Source organism: Thermobia domestica, chromosome 15 (assembly GCF_964235325.1).
Source record: "Thermobia domestica chromosome 15, izTheDome1.hap1.1, whole genome shotgun sequence".
Classification (NCBI taxonomy): Eukaryota; Metazoa; Arthropoda; class Insecta; order Zygentoma; family Lepismatidae; genus Thermobia; species Thermobia domestica.
This window is the reverse complement of record NC_137468.1, coordinates 2,088,490-2,102,684: the sequence shown is the minus strand read 5'-3', so window position 1 is coordinate 2,102,684 and position 14,195 is coordinate 2,088,490. Positions and strand designations below refer to the sequence as shown.

At 35.8% G+C, this 14,195-nt stretch overlaps 1 protein-coding gene across 2 annotated transcripts in view; it reads left to right on the top strand.

Annotated features, from left to right (window-relative positions):
• Positions 1-12,426: 12,426 nt before the first annotated feature.
• The window catches only part of LOC145672034 (neprilysin-1-like), a 134,105-nt gene continuing 132,336 nt past the window's right edge, over positions 12,427-14,195 (top strand). For both annotated transcript variants that reach the window (XM_081741239.1, XM_081741237.1), the window contains exon 1: positions 12,427-12,767. In XM_081741239.1, coding sequence (XP_081597365.1) covers positions 12,500-12,767 — 268 coding nt within the window. In that variant the 5' untranslated portion in view covers positions 12,427-12,499. The remainder of the gene's footprint in view (positions 12,768-14,195) is intronic.

Genomic DNA, 14,195 nt, shown 5'->3' with positions numbered 1-14,195 from the left:
GTTTGAAGGAGGTGAACGGGTCTATTGTGTTGTAATAAATAGTTTCTTATTCCAGAACATGTTTTGTGACTACAGCGTTTGTACTGTACTGGAAAAATGTTTAAAATGTTGGAAAAACTTGATGCCTTTATTTTTCCACGTACAGTACAGCAGTTACAAATCTTTCGGTTAGTTGTATTATTACCTTTATGTATTTTAAACTGTATTTAACGAAAGTTTACTTTGTTTCCTACGAAAACATACACCATTTTCATCCTTTTACTTATTAATTTCCGAAAACTGCGTATTTTCGCCACAAAATAAATAAATAAAATACATTTTTTCCTGACCTGTTCGGATTACCGGGACTCCACGGCACAGGTATCCTTTACGGAAATTAATACATTTACGAAGATTATGCTCAATAGTTTCCCGGATTTAGATATATAAGAACCTTAGGCAGTTATCAGGGATGGGGGTCCATTTTTAGTAATCGAACTGAAGAACTTAATATTTATTTATTTATTGAACGCATTTTTGACTTTCGAAAATAGACAAGCAGACGAAAATAGAAAATAGAAATGAAATAGAGAAGTACCAACTTTACGCTTTTTATCGCATATTATAAATCTTATATTTATTAGTACAAGATTACATTGCCACGTGACGAACTTTCTTCTTTGCAGAAGAATGGGTGACCTCCACGATAGTCCACGACAGACAATACTGTTTACCGTGTTCTGTACCCTATTTCATCCCTTAACCAGGAGCCCCTTCGATTTTGGATCCCTGGGTTGCTATTTAGTTTGCCTAAGCCCTGATATCACGGTCCTTAGCTAAAGTTTCGTCCTTAAGCAGGGCGATATCCATATTCGTCTGTGATGCATTCAGAGGATGATGGCCTAGGGTAAAATCTCAACGAAGATCAGGTAAAAATATGTTATTATTTCACGAAGCTCCGATTGTATGCATGTATGTAATTATATACATTAACATTGTATGTGTTGGGAATTCACTGTACTCGTGACAGTTACTACATTAATGGATCTTCATGTGAACAATGATGCCTCTACGTCGTTTGTGACATGGAACAAATCTTGTTTCATATGACAGTGCTCGAGGTCACTTCTGCACTATCACGAAGCGGAGGAGATATGTAGTTCTCCCTTGGTAACTCCTGCAAAGAATAGTTATTTTTATTGTTTTCTAGATAGAAGAATTGTTGTTCTAACATTAGGATTTAAAAGGTGACAAAGAGAACGGGACAAGTGGAGTCAGAATACCTACTACGTAGCCCTTTCTCATTTAGGAAGATATATATAGTGTGTTGAGGTCTGCAGAGGTTCGGGCCGAGCCCTCGGGCTTAAGCCTGACCCGGCCCGCTTGCCGGACTCGGGTCTACAAAACGTATATCACTTCGGGCCCGGGCTGGGCTCGGGCCGTAAATTTTTAAATATACAACAATATTTTTCAGGCCTTTTCGGGCCTAACTTTGTAAATATACTGTACAACGATACATTACCGTTCTTTCTATAGACCGTTCTTTCTGGAGAACTTTTAAAGCACAAGTGCAAAATTAAACTTCTAAGTGCTGTAAATAAAAACACATTTTTTGCGTTAATTTTTAAGTTTCTGCAATTCGGGCTTATTTCGGGCTAATTTGATTGTCACACGAGTTCGGGCCGGGCTGGGGCCCAGGCCGGTAGCCAGCCCAAAAATGTAGGGGGGGCTAAAGTTAGGGGGGTGATACTACCATATTATACCTCATCACCATATTATAGTTCATTAGCAAACCTACCGTGAAAATTTTAGGGGGGCCGGTCCCCCTAACTCCCCTGGATACGGGCCTGCGTCGAGCCTAAATGCTAAAATATATATTTCTGACTCGGGTCGGGTCTCACATTATAAATTCACGGGACGGGACGGGCTCGGGAAAAAATTCCGGCCCGTGCAGACCTCTAATAGTGTGCAATTGATGTCTCCTTGCACACTTATCGATTCTCATGAAGATCTAGATTACGCATGGATTTGTAAATTTTCTATGATGATATCATCTATTTATAGAGCATATCGTGCTGAACACTCATCCGTAATTTTCCAGAAATTGAAGGAAAACGAATTTCTTTGTCAATATAAACATTGATGCTTTGCAAAAATCACGCCAGTTATTAAGCTGAGTTTTTTTCTAGTTTAATGTCCATTTCAGCAGCGAGACTATATAAGACGTGGACCTATTAATTAATGTGGAATTCGACCTCCCGCCGGGAATCGAACCCAGGTCTCCCACACCAAAGGCGCATACGCTAACCGCTTAACCACGAAGAAGCTCCATGCTACTCATTAAGGAGAAACTGATGCTAAAATAAACGCTCCTGGAGTTCTTCATTCTGACAGTAATAGCCTAAAGTTATCATTAGTTCTTAAATTTTAAATTCCGTTTAATTAAAATGTTTCGAAGATAACACACATACACAGAGAAAAATCCGTTCTCCGGACAGCGGTATATTGTACAAATATACGGTATCCTCTTGTTTACTACAGAAATTAGAATGGAACATACGTTATCCGTATGCTACATAGGCACTGCCCTTAGATGTTACATCATGCTATTGCAGGATGTCTGATATCTTACAGTTTCCCGTAAGTAATACAGTCTCACATGCATATACTTATCTTACTTTCGTCAACTATATGTTATATACGTCCATTTGTATATGAGATCCTGACCGCCTATATTGTTTCATACGGAAAGTACGTATAGATGGAACACTTATACAGAAAGTATTATAAAACATGCGTTTTCAGTTATAGGCATGCTGTACATTAAGTCCAAAAACTACATGAATTACGCATGTAAGCTATCTTTTTAAGTACGCCATCTACATTTTTTTTCTCAGTGCAGTTATCAGTCAATAGACGTTATCAAATTGAACAAAATAACACACTTGAGGGTAAACTCTTATGCGTAGTTTTTGGGAAAATCGAAAAAACTAACTTTTATGGGTCTAAAAGGCATGTTCTTCGTTGCTAGTAATAATTCACACTTTCTACTTTGTTGGAAGAAAGATCTGTGTATAGTAAAGACTGCAAAATACGCTGTAGCTGCTAACTACAATGAAAAGACTAACTACTTGATTACAATCTTAAATAAAAGGGAAAAATGTAACAATTTGATATTCCAATACATCGGATACATATTTCACAGTAAATTTTCTCGGATATCATAAAAATTTTGTTTGCGCAACGATACATTAAAAATTAGGAATAGACTACCGCAATAAACTATCTCACTCCCTTTTCTTAAATTAAATTAAATCATGCTGCACTTACCCGGTATTACTAAAAGATTTGTTAATGAAATATGAACAGAAAAGTTTCACGATTCTTGAGATTTTTTTTTTCTCGAAAAGAACTTAGCGACAAAACTAAACTATTCCTTCTGTATCCTTCTCAGAAACTTTACTTGTGCCATATTATAGGATTGCCAATGTGATATCAATTTACGAACTATAAATAAAGTAGTAACACCCGTTTTAAACTTTTGTTTCCCTCCACTAATTAAATTATGTTTATTTTTTCAGATAGGAAGAAAAAAACTAGAGAATCTTATTAAAATCTTAAGTTCAAAATTTGGTGTGAATTTAAGAAGTGTGGCCTGTAGGCAAGGGCGTATACTTCTGAACGAACAGAATAGTATACAGCCAAAACTGACTTTTTCGGCATGTACGGACTATCAAATTTGGTAATCCGTTGAGATATAGATCTTTTCAACGATCACTGAAAGTAAAAATATAGAAATTTCTATAGTGATAATCTGTCATCATCTGACTTATCATTTCACCGTGTTCGTTTAGATATACTATAATAACCTTCTATACACAAAGCACACTCTTAAAAATAGGACTATTTTTATCTTCAAATTAACCAATTCCCTGATATTTTACCACAAATTTTCAGAGTATTTCCTGAGGAGAAAATGTACATGTGAAATGTATATCTTCTATAAGTTCATTCTAAAATTCTTATATTTGAAATGTTTGGTCACAAATTTGTGCTATCAAATATTTTCCATAAACACATACAGTCTATCATACTTTCCTAAAGTTCAGGTGTAAGGCAACAATAAATCTAGCGATAATGCCTTATGTGCCATATTTCATATAAATATTTTTAGAGTGTATATTGTGAGGTTTCTTGTACCCAGGTGTGGCTCAGTGGTATAGTGTTTACCTCTGGTGTATGAGGTCCCTGGTTTGATTCTCGTCCAAGTAAGTTTGTGGTGGACAATATCGTGTCCTTGGTTGAGGTACTGCCGTTTCCTCCCATATTCTCATTCCACCAATTCTGCCATTATCATTCATTAGCCTTAATCATCCGCCTCCCTTAAGCTAAAGGATATAATTATGGGACGTTAAATTGAAGCATTTTCTTGTATCCAGCGAAATCGCGATTAAGTAAGACATATTTCAAAAATGCAAATTTGAAGTAGTTAATTTATTTTGACAAAATTGCCACAATTTAGACCTATAGGAGAAACAAACACAACACGTGATTGGCTCGCCTTCAATATTTGCCTTAAAAGTCTTAATCACTTCACAATTCTATTTATTTCATTTATATATATATATATATATATATATATATATATATATATATATATATATATATATATATATATATATATATATATATATATATATATATATATATATATATGTATGTATGTATGTATGTATGTTTGTGTGTGTGTGTGTTTACTTTCGAGCGACTATATGATAGAAGAAAGTATGGTAATCGAGAAAAAGATCGAATTCGAGATTTCAACGATTTTACATATTTAATGGCCCTTACATTCGGAAAAGTGACTTTGAATATCTTTTTATCCATTCATTCGTCCCAATTGCAAACTTGTTCGTTCTCATGAAAGTCATATAACTGTCAACGTATCCGCACCAAATTTTAAACTTTTATTTTATAAGATTCTTTAGGTAAGCTTCTCGAATTTTCTTTCTACCCTCAAAATAAGGGTACTTTACTGCAGGGTGAAAACAATTAAATTGTATTTCCTTGAAAACGATTTTAACGATTTTGTATATGTGTCATATATCAACATTTCATTAATCCCCATATACTTTGACATTAGTCATTTTTCAAAGAAAAGTCTAAGAAAGGGTAGTTTATTATTGGGGGTGCGATCTCTTGGGACGATTTTCTCAAAAACGACTCAGGCGATTTGGTTCAAATTTCGTAAATAAGAGTAAATTACTTTCATGAAAATATCCACACTTTTCAATTTTTTCTTTTCCTTTTCTTTCTTTTCTTTTTTTTTTTTTTACAATTCTTTTAGTTTTCACAGAATAAAGTCTGTAGTTTTCAAGAATATAGTTCACAGCGTTCCCTTTCGAAATACTGGTTTGAAAGAAAAATGCCAAATGGTCAAAAGTTTTCTAGATATTACATGTGTTACTCTCAACAAAAACAAGCATTCATTTGTTTCCGTTGCTTTCTATTCCCTCGAAACAAAATGGAAAGGCCAAAAGTAGCAGTTTCTATGGTGCTGATGGTTTAGGAGATTAAGAAAATTCGTGAAACATTTATTGATTTCATTGCCATTGAGAGAAAGTATTCTGGTAGCATTTCCGTTGACATATACTCGGCCGCGTGGCTCCGTGGTAGAGCGTTCACCTCAGGTGTACGGGGTCTTTGATTCAATCCCAGCTCCTGCCAAGTGAGTTTTATGGTGGACAAACACCGTGTGCGTGGGTTTTCTACGCTGCTCTCGTTTTATCCCACTGTCTTTATTCCACCATTTCATCTGTTTTTTTATCATCACCCTCTCTTTTAGCCTAGCCGACGTAACCCTGGGACGTAAAACTTAAAAATTTTATTTAATTTCTGTTGACACATTAAACTAACATTAGTGTGGTGTACAGTCAGTGACAAAAGTTTTCTCCGTTTGGTGAAATTAGTTTCGTAAATAACTTCAGAATGGAAGGACGATTTGAGTACAGTTTTCAGCAGTGGTGCTATTCTAATCTTTTAACAACCGGTTCTCTATCTCTCTCTCTCTCTCTCTCTCTCTCTCTCTGTATATATATATATATATATATATATATATATATATATATATATATATATATATATATATATGTGTGTGTGTGTGTGTGTGTGTGTGTGTGTGTAGAGAGAGAGAGAGAACCGGTTGTTAAAAGATTAGTATAGCACCACTATATATATATACGTAGGGTATCCCACCAGTAAAGTGCCATATTTTCAGGAATATAGTATTGGTCATGACAAGCAATCGATCAATATATCGATGGAAAGACCACTTTATTTTGACACATTGCTACGAAGGTACATATCTCGAGAACTAATGAAGACATTGGAGTCATTCAAAAACGTGTTGCAGATAGCGGTTGGTATTGTGGTTGGTATTACACTAGTGGTTGATGCTATTTGTTAAATAATTATCTACCATTAATAAAAATAGTGAGAAATGGATTTACTCTTTATGGTATCTTTTAGCGTTTATGTACTTTTAAAAATTTTGGGGTAAGCCTGTGCCTATCCGGCCTACCCGCTAAAGTCGCCACTGTCCCTCTCCCTTGTCACTTCGTAATGGAAGGCTGAACCCCTCTCCCTTTCTTAAGTAACGATTTTTGTTTTTTCGTCAATTTTGCTTATTTTGGCAGTTATCACAGTAAAAAATAATAATTTTAGTGGCAGAACTTTTCATTACAAAATGCTTTTATTTTGAATATACTTGTAGTGATTTTTTGTCAACAAATCAAAGTATTAGAAAATGGTAGTACCGTAATAATATTTTAACCCCATAAGATGTTTAATTAACCAGCCTTAATTCTTCGAAATTCCATACTGTCGTTTTCCCAAGAAGATCGCACCCAACCACTTAGGTCACCGATGATTGGTAAGGAGGAAGTACTGCAGGAAGATGCAGGTGAAACAGGATATAGAGAATTGATATTGATCTCTTTTTTTCTGGAATCCAGGATGCTTCCTGTATTTGATGTTTCCCAATGTCGACGATACAAAGAATTCTCTTCCTCATAGATCAGAGATACGACGTGGTTGCACACGTGAAGGAGCAGAGACATCTCGTCTGTGAACAAGCTTTCGGTCATTTTCTGTGGACTTCAGTTTAACCCATTTCAAATTCTTCTTGTCCTAAATCAGTGCCAGAATGCGAATAAACTCGATTTCTCTTGGAAAATTCAAATCTAAAGATAAAAAAAAATCAGTATGAGATAAATATCCGACGAATTCAGTTTTTAATATCTTATTTTGCTTGGATCGTTCTGTCGCGGAAAATATTATTTCACGAAAAAGACCGAAACGCGAAACCCTTTGGGAGAAAAAGAGTGGGTAATGGTTCAAATCAAAAGTTTTAAATCTATTTTCAGAAACAGAGATAGGAATGGGAACACGAAGGCATTTTCAAGCGGTAGTTACGATCGCTAACAACTAACTCCAGAAAAGCGTGTACCGTAAATGCATTGCGGTGATAGCCACAAAACAGAGCTTTATTGTATTGTAATACACGCAGGGTTCGTCACCAGTCATGCTGGTGTCTAGTAGCGTCTCCTTCTGCATGATTCAATTTATGCATCCTGTATGTTCTCAATTTTTCAAAACAATATAAATATTTATTTATAAAAATGAACAGAACTGAATAAAATTATTCGTTTAAAAGATAGCATAAAAGCCTGAGAATAAAAATAAAGATAACAGAAAAAACACGTTACGTAACAAAGACGTTAACCCCTTCCTCCCTCGTGTCATACTTCGTAACGCAAGGCCGAACCCCTCTACGTAATATGTGGAGACCCCTTAGATACGTATCACATTCATTGCACTCACAGATTCCAGTATCCCGTCAATATCCCGGAATTCATATTCAAATTTCTATCTGCCCATTCGAATTTCTGTCTGCCCATTGAATTGAAACAATTGAAAGTTATTTGTTTTCACAACAATACAAGCGATAGGAAAAAGTACAGAGGTGTTTTCAGTAATTTGTTTAGTTTCTTTCTTTCACTCTTGATTAGATCATGAGTATGTATGTATTTTTGTGTTTGTGTGTGGGTATAACAAACGGTTCTACGAACTTGAAATATTTTAACAACCGGTACGAACTGGCTGAAAAGCACCACTTGTTTTCAGTAAATTAAAACGAATGTGTTTTCTGTACGTTCTAAGAATACCGTCATTGTACATTCTAGCCATATCCCCGTTATTCCTAAAATAAATTTTACCAAACGGAAAGTACTTTTGTGGCTGACTGTACATGCCATTCACAATTGCAGAGAATGTATATGACAGCCAGACTACAACGGCTGGTCAATATTCTTCAGTTCAAACTTTGATGCCAAATGCAAAACCTCTTGTTGCATTCGTTCCCTGTAACAATCATTTCTTGAATCTTGTTGATATACCTACTGGACACGTTAATATGCTGTCAGTCACTTCCTTTAGAACAATGGATCGTTTGTGCTTTTCTCTACATCGATATTTTTTTTTCAAAAGTACGTGAGGATTGACCTGAAACGCGAAACTGCTACTCAATGGAATACGTCTTAGTAAACTGGATCAGGCTATGGATACACTGAAAGAATTGCGTGACACCTCGACTGAAACACTTGATACTCGAGGAGATGCAGATCTTCATCTTTCAAACAGCCATTCATTTAACTTGTTTTATTTATGCTCTTAACCTCTCCAATATATCGATCGAATCTAAAAACATCTACAACCAGGACATGACTTCCCATCACACTCTTATACAGTTGGAGAACACAGTGGGAACAATTGACTTGGAGACTCAATTTGCCGGAGCACATCATACAGCAGAAGAAAAAAGATGCAAAGAATGAAATATGACAGTGGAACCATGCTGCACAAGAAGATGGATGTCTGGAGAAAAAGCAAGTGATGTACCTTCGACTGCACAAACCGAAATGAAACTTTCTATCAATCATGTTCTAGACCAGCGTTTCCCAACCGGTGTGCCGCGGCACACTGGTGTGCCGCGAATGGGCCGCTGGTGTGATGCGAAAAAATCGAAACAAATTATTAATTCTATACGAACCAAATTGCAAGACAGGGGAAATTGTATATTTATATTTCACATTACTATGAACCTCTACTACAAATCTACAATTTTAAATTTCATACTGTGTTACTTTTCTGTACATTTTTAATGTTGAAAAACGTATTTATCATTGTCATGACCATTATTACTTCTTTACTGTTGCAGACTATTTCGTAACTTGAAATTTTAACATATCATTCAATAAATTCAACAAAGCAAGCATGCATACAAATTACCTACATTTGTGTTTTAAAAGTATAGGAGATTTGTTTATTTGTTCGTTATTTAGTGATCTTCCCTTTTAGTTAGAGGTTAGATACAGTTTTCGAAAGAGAAAGTGGATTTTTAAAAACCCGAGTCCTATATTTCATTGCTATTGTTTTCTATTTTAAAATTAGAATGAAAAATAAGTATAATGATTTAGCACGGGGGAAAATCAGTGATCGAGCTTTCTTCTCTGTAAGAAGGAAATTAGTAATCACATTAAAATACCACGGTAATTATATATATATATATATATATATATATATATATATATATATATGGGTGTGCCGCGAGAATTCAAGTTACACCTGTAGTGTGCCGCAAGTTGAAAAAGGTTGGGAAACGCTGTTCTAGACAAAATGAAATAATAATATGTGGCTGTTTTCTCGCAAGTCAGATGCGAAACCCAAGTTATAGATTTGCATTCCTCTGCTTCGCAGCCGACTTCAGCCAACAGCAACCAGATGAAAATGAAGAAAAGCTGAAAGCATGTTCCCATTTGGCGTTACTGTATCCCAATAACCTCTATGGTGTGGAATTATAACAACATTTTAAAGATATAGCTGGTTCACAAAGATGAGCATAGAAACCTAAAGAACAGCTGCATTTTTATACACGAGGTAACCTGAAATACATATCTTTCATAGAGCTTCAAGCTTATAAGCGCTTGGTAACTGCATTTCACATCTTGATTACACTATCTATATGCGTGGCATTATGTGAACGGTCCTTCAGTACAATAAAACTGATAAAATTCATACTGGCATTCCATTATGAGTCAGGAAAGACTTACAAATCTGTATGTTCTTTAGGCGGAAGTTGGAAGCAGTTTTTAACGAATATATTTCAGCCTTAACTTGGACTACTCGCAAAATGAGTCTTGCGTAAGGAAGGTACAACTATACATGTTTTCAAGATCTTTACACCTAGCAAACTTCCACGAGACGCCCTCTGGACTTCTTTAGGTCTCATATCTGTGGTGGGAGACTCAGACTCCCAGCAGAAATTTTACGTACAACGGAAACATTCACGGTACTTCCACAGAATTTCAGTGGAATGTGTCTGTCACGAAATAATGATTGGATGTCTGAAATGTGTCCCGTAAATGTCCTTCAAAGAGCTCCAGAAATATTTCACAGGTATTCCGAAGCAAGTACTGTTTGCGGGACATAAACGAATATCTAAATTTTATAAAATGCTGACGGAACGTACAGTAGGAAAATAATACGTTCCGTTGACATCTCGATATTCCTGAATTGACGTGTCTTAGACGTCTTTGTGCCATGTACGTTTATATATTGGAGAAAAAAGTGCTCTGTAATTATGACGTCATCAACTGGGCACCAAGATTTTTAGCCTATGAGAAAAGATATGGAACAGCTGTATTTAATTTTGCAGCATTTCGTAAATATCCTGCTATCGGCTTTCTTTCAACTATCAATGCTCTTTGTTCTTTCAAAGTTAGTCTCTAGAACTCAGAAAAAGTTGTTATTCTTTCCTAATTTATTATTTAGTACTAGAAGTCCCCGTTCCTCGCACGGGAAGTATATGTTATACAAAATCTTTGAAAGTAATGAAATGAGTGAAACATAAAACAACGAACAATGCCTTTGACATTGTTACTATCGCTTATCGAAAAATGAAAAAACCCATTTTTCGTACAGGAAAAATAAGGTTAACAGACCTAATCACTGCGAAATTAAAATACCGCTAATTTTACAGTAATTATGTGATATCTTCAAATAGGTAAAAGATAATCGAAATGTGGAACAAAATCACGCTAGACAATATTATTTTCTATGAGGTATTGTTATGACGAGTCATCTAGTAGCTTTCCGTTTGCAGCCATTTAAAAACGCGAAAATAAACGCCGATTTTCTAAATGGCTGGAAATCGAAAGCAGATAGTTGAGTCGTGATAATGGTATCTCATGTAAAATAATATTGCCTAGCGAGCTTTTCTTCCACTCTTTGATTATCTTTTATCAATTTGAAGATATCACATAATTAGTGTAAAATTAGTGTTTTTTTTTTTTTTAATTTCGCAGTGATGGCACCTCTTAATACAAAAGAATTGAAACATCTGAAAGGTATGTAACCTGTACGACATGCAAAACAGTTTGGTTGCCTACCTTACAGGCACTATGATTCACTGTATGTATGTATGTATTTATAAATTCTGACCCTAAATCTCCCTCGAATCAAAAATCGAACAATGGCTTCGTACGCTATTAGATATGGTGATCTGATAAAATTTGGTGGCTGTATGTGACTTTTTTCCATACAGAAAAGAATCTATTAGTAGACACGCACAAACGTTATTTTATTTATTAGTATAGGTGGCAAAGGTAGCGAGATCAGTAGCGTACGTAAGGAGAATCTGAATTTTAACCCACATGAACAATTTATAATGCAAAAATAAACTTTTACCATATTGAGGTATGAATACTATACCTGAAATTACTTGAGTCTGAGTGCTTGAACCCCCTCTCCTTTCATGAAATTCTGCGTAATCTACTGAACGTTATAAAAAGGTATTTATAGTTATTCTTGTATCTCTTACTACATAAACAGTTTATATTTTGGGAAAACAAAAATTAAACACACACACACACGAAACGCTACCTTAAAAAACAACCCTTAATAAGTAACAAACGCAATAGATCTACTTTTCTTCATAAGTTTAAAGAGCGAATAACCCTGAAACGAAAGTGGGTTATTGTAACACGTCTTAGTCGTTGAACAGAAATTTATTACTTTCTTCGGAGAAAAGGGGTTACTTTCACTCGACAAGGGATGCATAATCAACCCTAAAGACTACAAGAAATAACAGATAAATTTGTTTTGTTATACTTCATATCCTTGCGCTTTCATAGTTAAAGCAAAGTGCTGGAATGTTTCATGTGTAGTTGATCTAAGTGACAATGTGAGATGCAGTTATGTCCCTTGATTGGCAGTCGTTCCCCATTCCCTCTCGTATGTCAAAGACAAGCGCGTACTTGCACATGGGTAGTGAGTGAAGCACAGACAAATCGATGCGAGCCCTGGCCGCACCGAGCCTTGCTGGTCGAAGCAAGAGATGCTGCGGACGCCTGTTCTCTGTTAGTTTTGCTTTGAGACGATGTCGACCCCGGTGCTCTGAGGGATGGCGGCAACTCCCAACAAACAGCGGACCACCGCAAACAACGGATATCTTCGTGGCGATGAAGAAGTTGTGGAAATTGGGCTAAATGTGTGCGACAACCCTATTCAGCACGTGCCCTTGCGGGTGCAGTATGTGGAGTCCAGCGTCCTGGTTGGTAGAACTCCCCTTGAAAAATACCTCATTATCACAGTTGCTATCCTTATTCTAGCGTGTTTAGGATTTGTTCTAATTGTCTTCCTACGAGCAGATTGCGCAGCATCTCAAAATGGTAAGTTAAGTCTTCATCTAACCATGTTTAAGTAGTAATCTAAGAAAATAGGTGAAAATTAAATAGGATTTTATGCATCCACCTGCTTAGCATGCTACTCTCCCCATATGGCAGGTAGCATGGCGCGCATATTTCTAACGTTCGTTTTCGTTGCTACGGATTTTCTCGAGGGTTCTCTTCAAATAAGTCGCCGGCTCACTAAACGCTGTGATAACTGCATCGACATTTTGATCTGGAGCTAAAATAATCAACAATCCATCATTGTTACTGAAGTATAATACATGAAAATATTGTTGTCTTCAAAATTCGCAACATTGTTGAATCAAATTTATTTTCTTACAATAACGAAGTACTGAATACTATTAATCCAGAAATAATGTAAAAAGTGATATGATCCTGTTCACTTCGAACTTCAAACTAAATTCATTCTTAATACACTTTTCGACAGTCAAGGCCAGTGTGACTTAAAATTTAGTATCGGGTAAAATGAACGAGAAATTTCAATTTAAAACAATTGAATACTACATCGGTGACAAGTTTTAAGTCTTTTGGTGTTTTATTTCAAATTTTATGTTATTCAGTTCTACACGTCTTAGTTTGCACACTAAATTTTAACTTCCGCAAACTAAAGGGTCAAAGTTTTGATTTTAAAAAATGCAAGACTTTCTCATTGTTTAATTTAGGTTTCAATTTGAACGGATTGTTTACTTACAGTTAGTTTACACTTAAATATGGTCAAGTTAACGATCAAAACTAATCGAGAGCAAAATTTTGTAAAATGTTACAGGATTGTGTCAGTTGGTTTCAATTGAAAATGGGGAAACATGTTGCAACGTTATTTAGAATTCATAGAAAAAAAGAAAAGGAAGGAAAAATAAAATTTTCACTCTGCCGAACACAATAACAACTTGTAACGCAGATGACGTAGTGTAAACTGCAAACATACTTCTATCCATCTACATTAAATTTTAGAAGGGAAAGTAAGTTATAGAGGGCAAAGTATTGGAAAATTGTGTTATAATGAGCTGATGCTTTTAATCAGGGCCGTGCCGTGGAAAATCAGCGCCCGGGGCGACAGTATACGACGGCGCCCCCATACATATATTCCAAGTATTTTTTCCTGTTTTTCATTTTTCTCCCGAATTTTTCGCCCCCTTACTTCGGCGCCCGGGGCCGTCGCCCCGCTCACCCCTTCCCCGGGCACGGCCCTGCTTTCAATGGGACATGGGTTGAACTATTTACCAGTGAAGCTTTAACGTATAAAAGAACATAAAAGACGTCAATTTTTATATTGCACTCGCTTCGATAAGTTATCAGACACGATTATTTAAAGTTATTATTATTGAAGTGATTGTTGAAACCAAATACTGTTTTGACATACATTGTGTACAGATCACGCCCGAGTCTTCATTAATATTCTGTTAATTG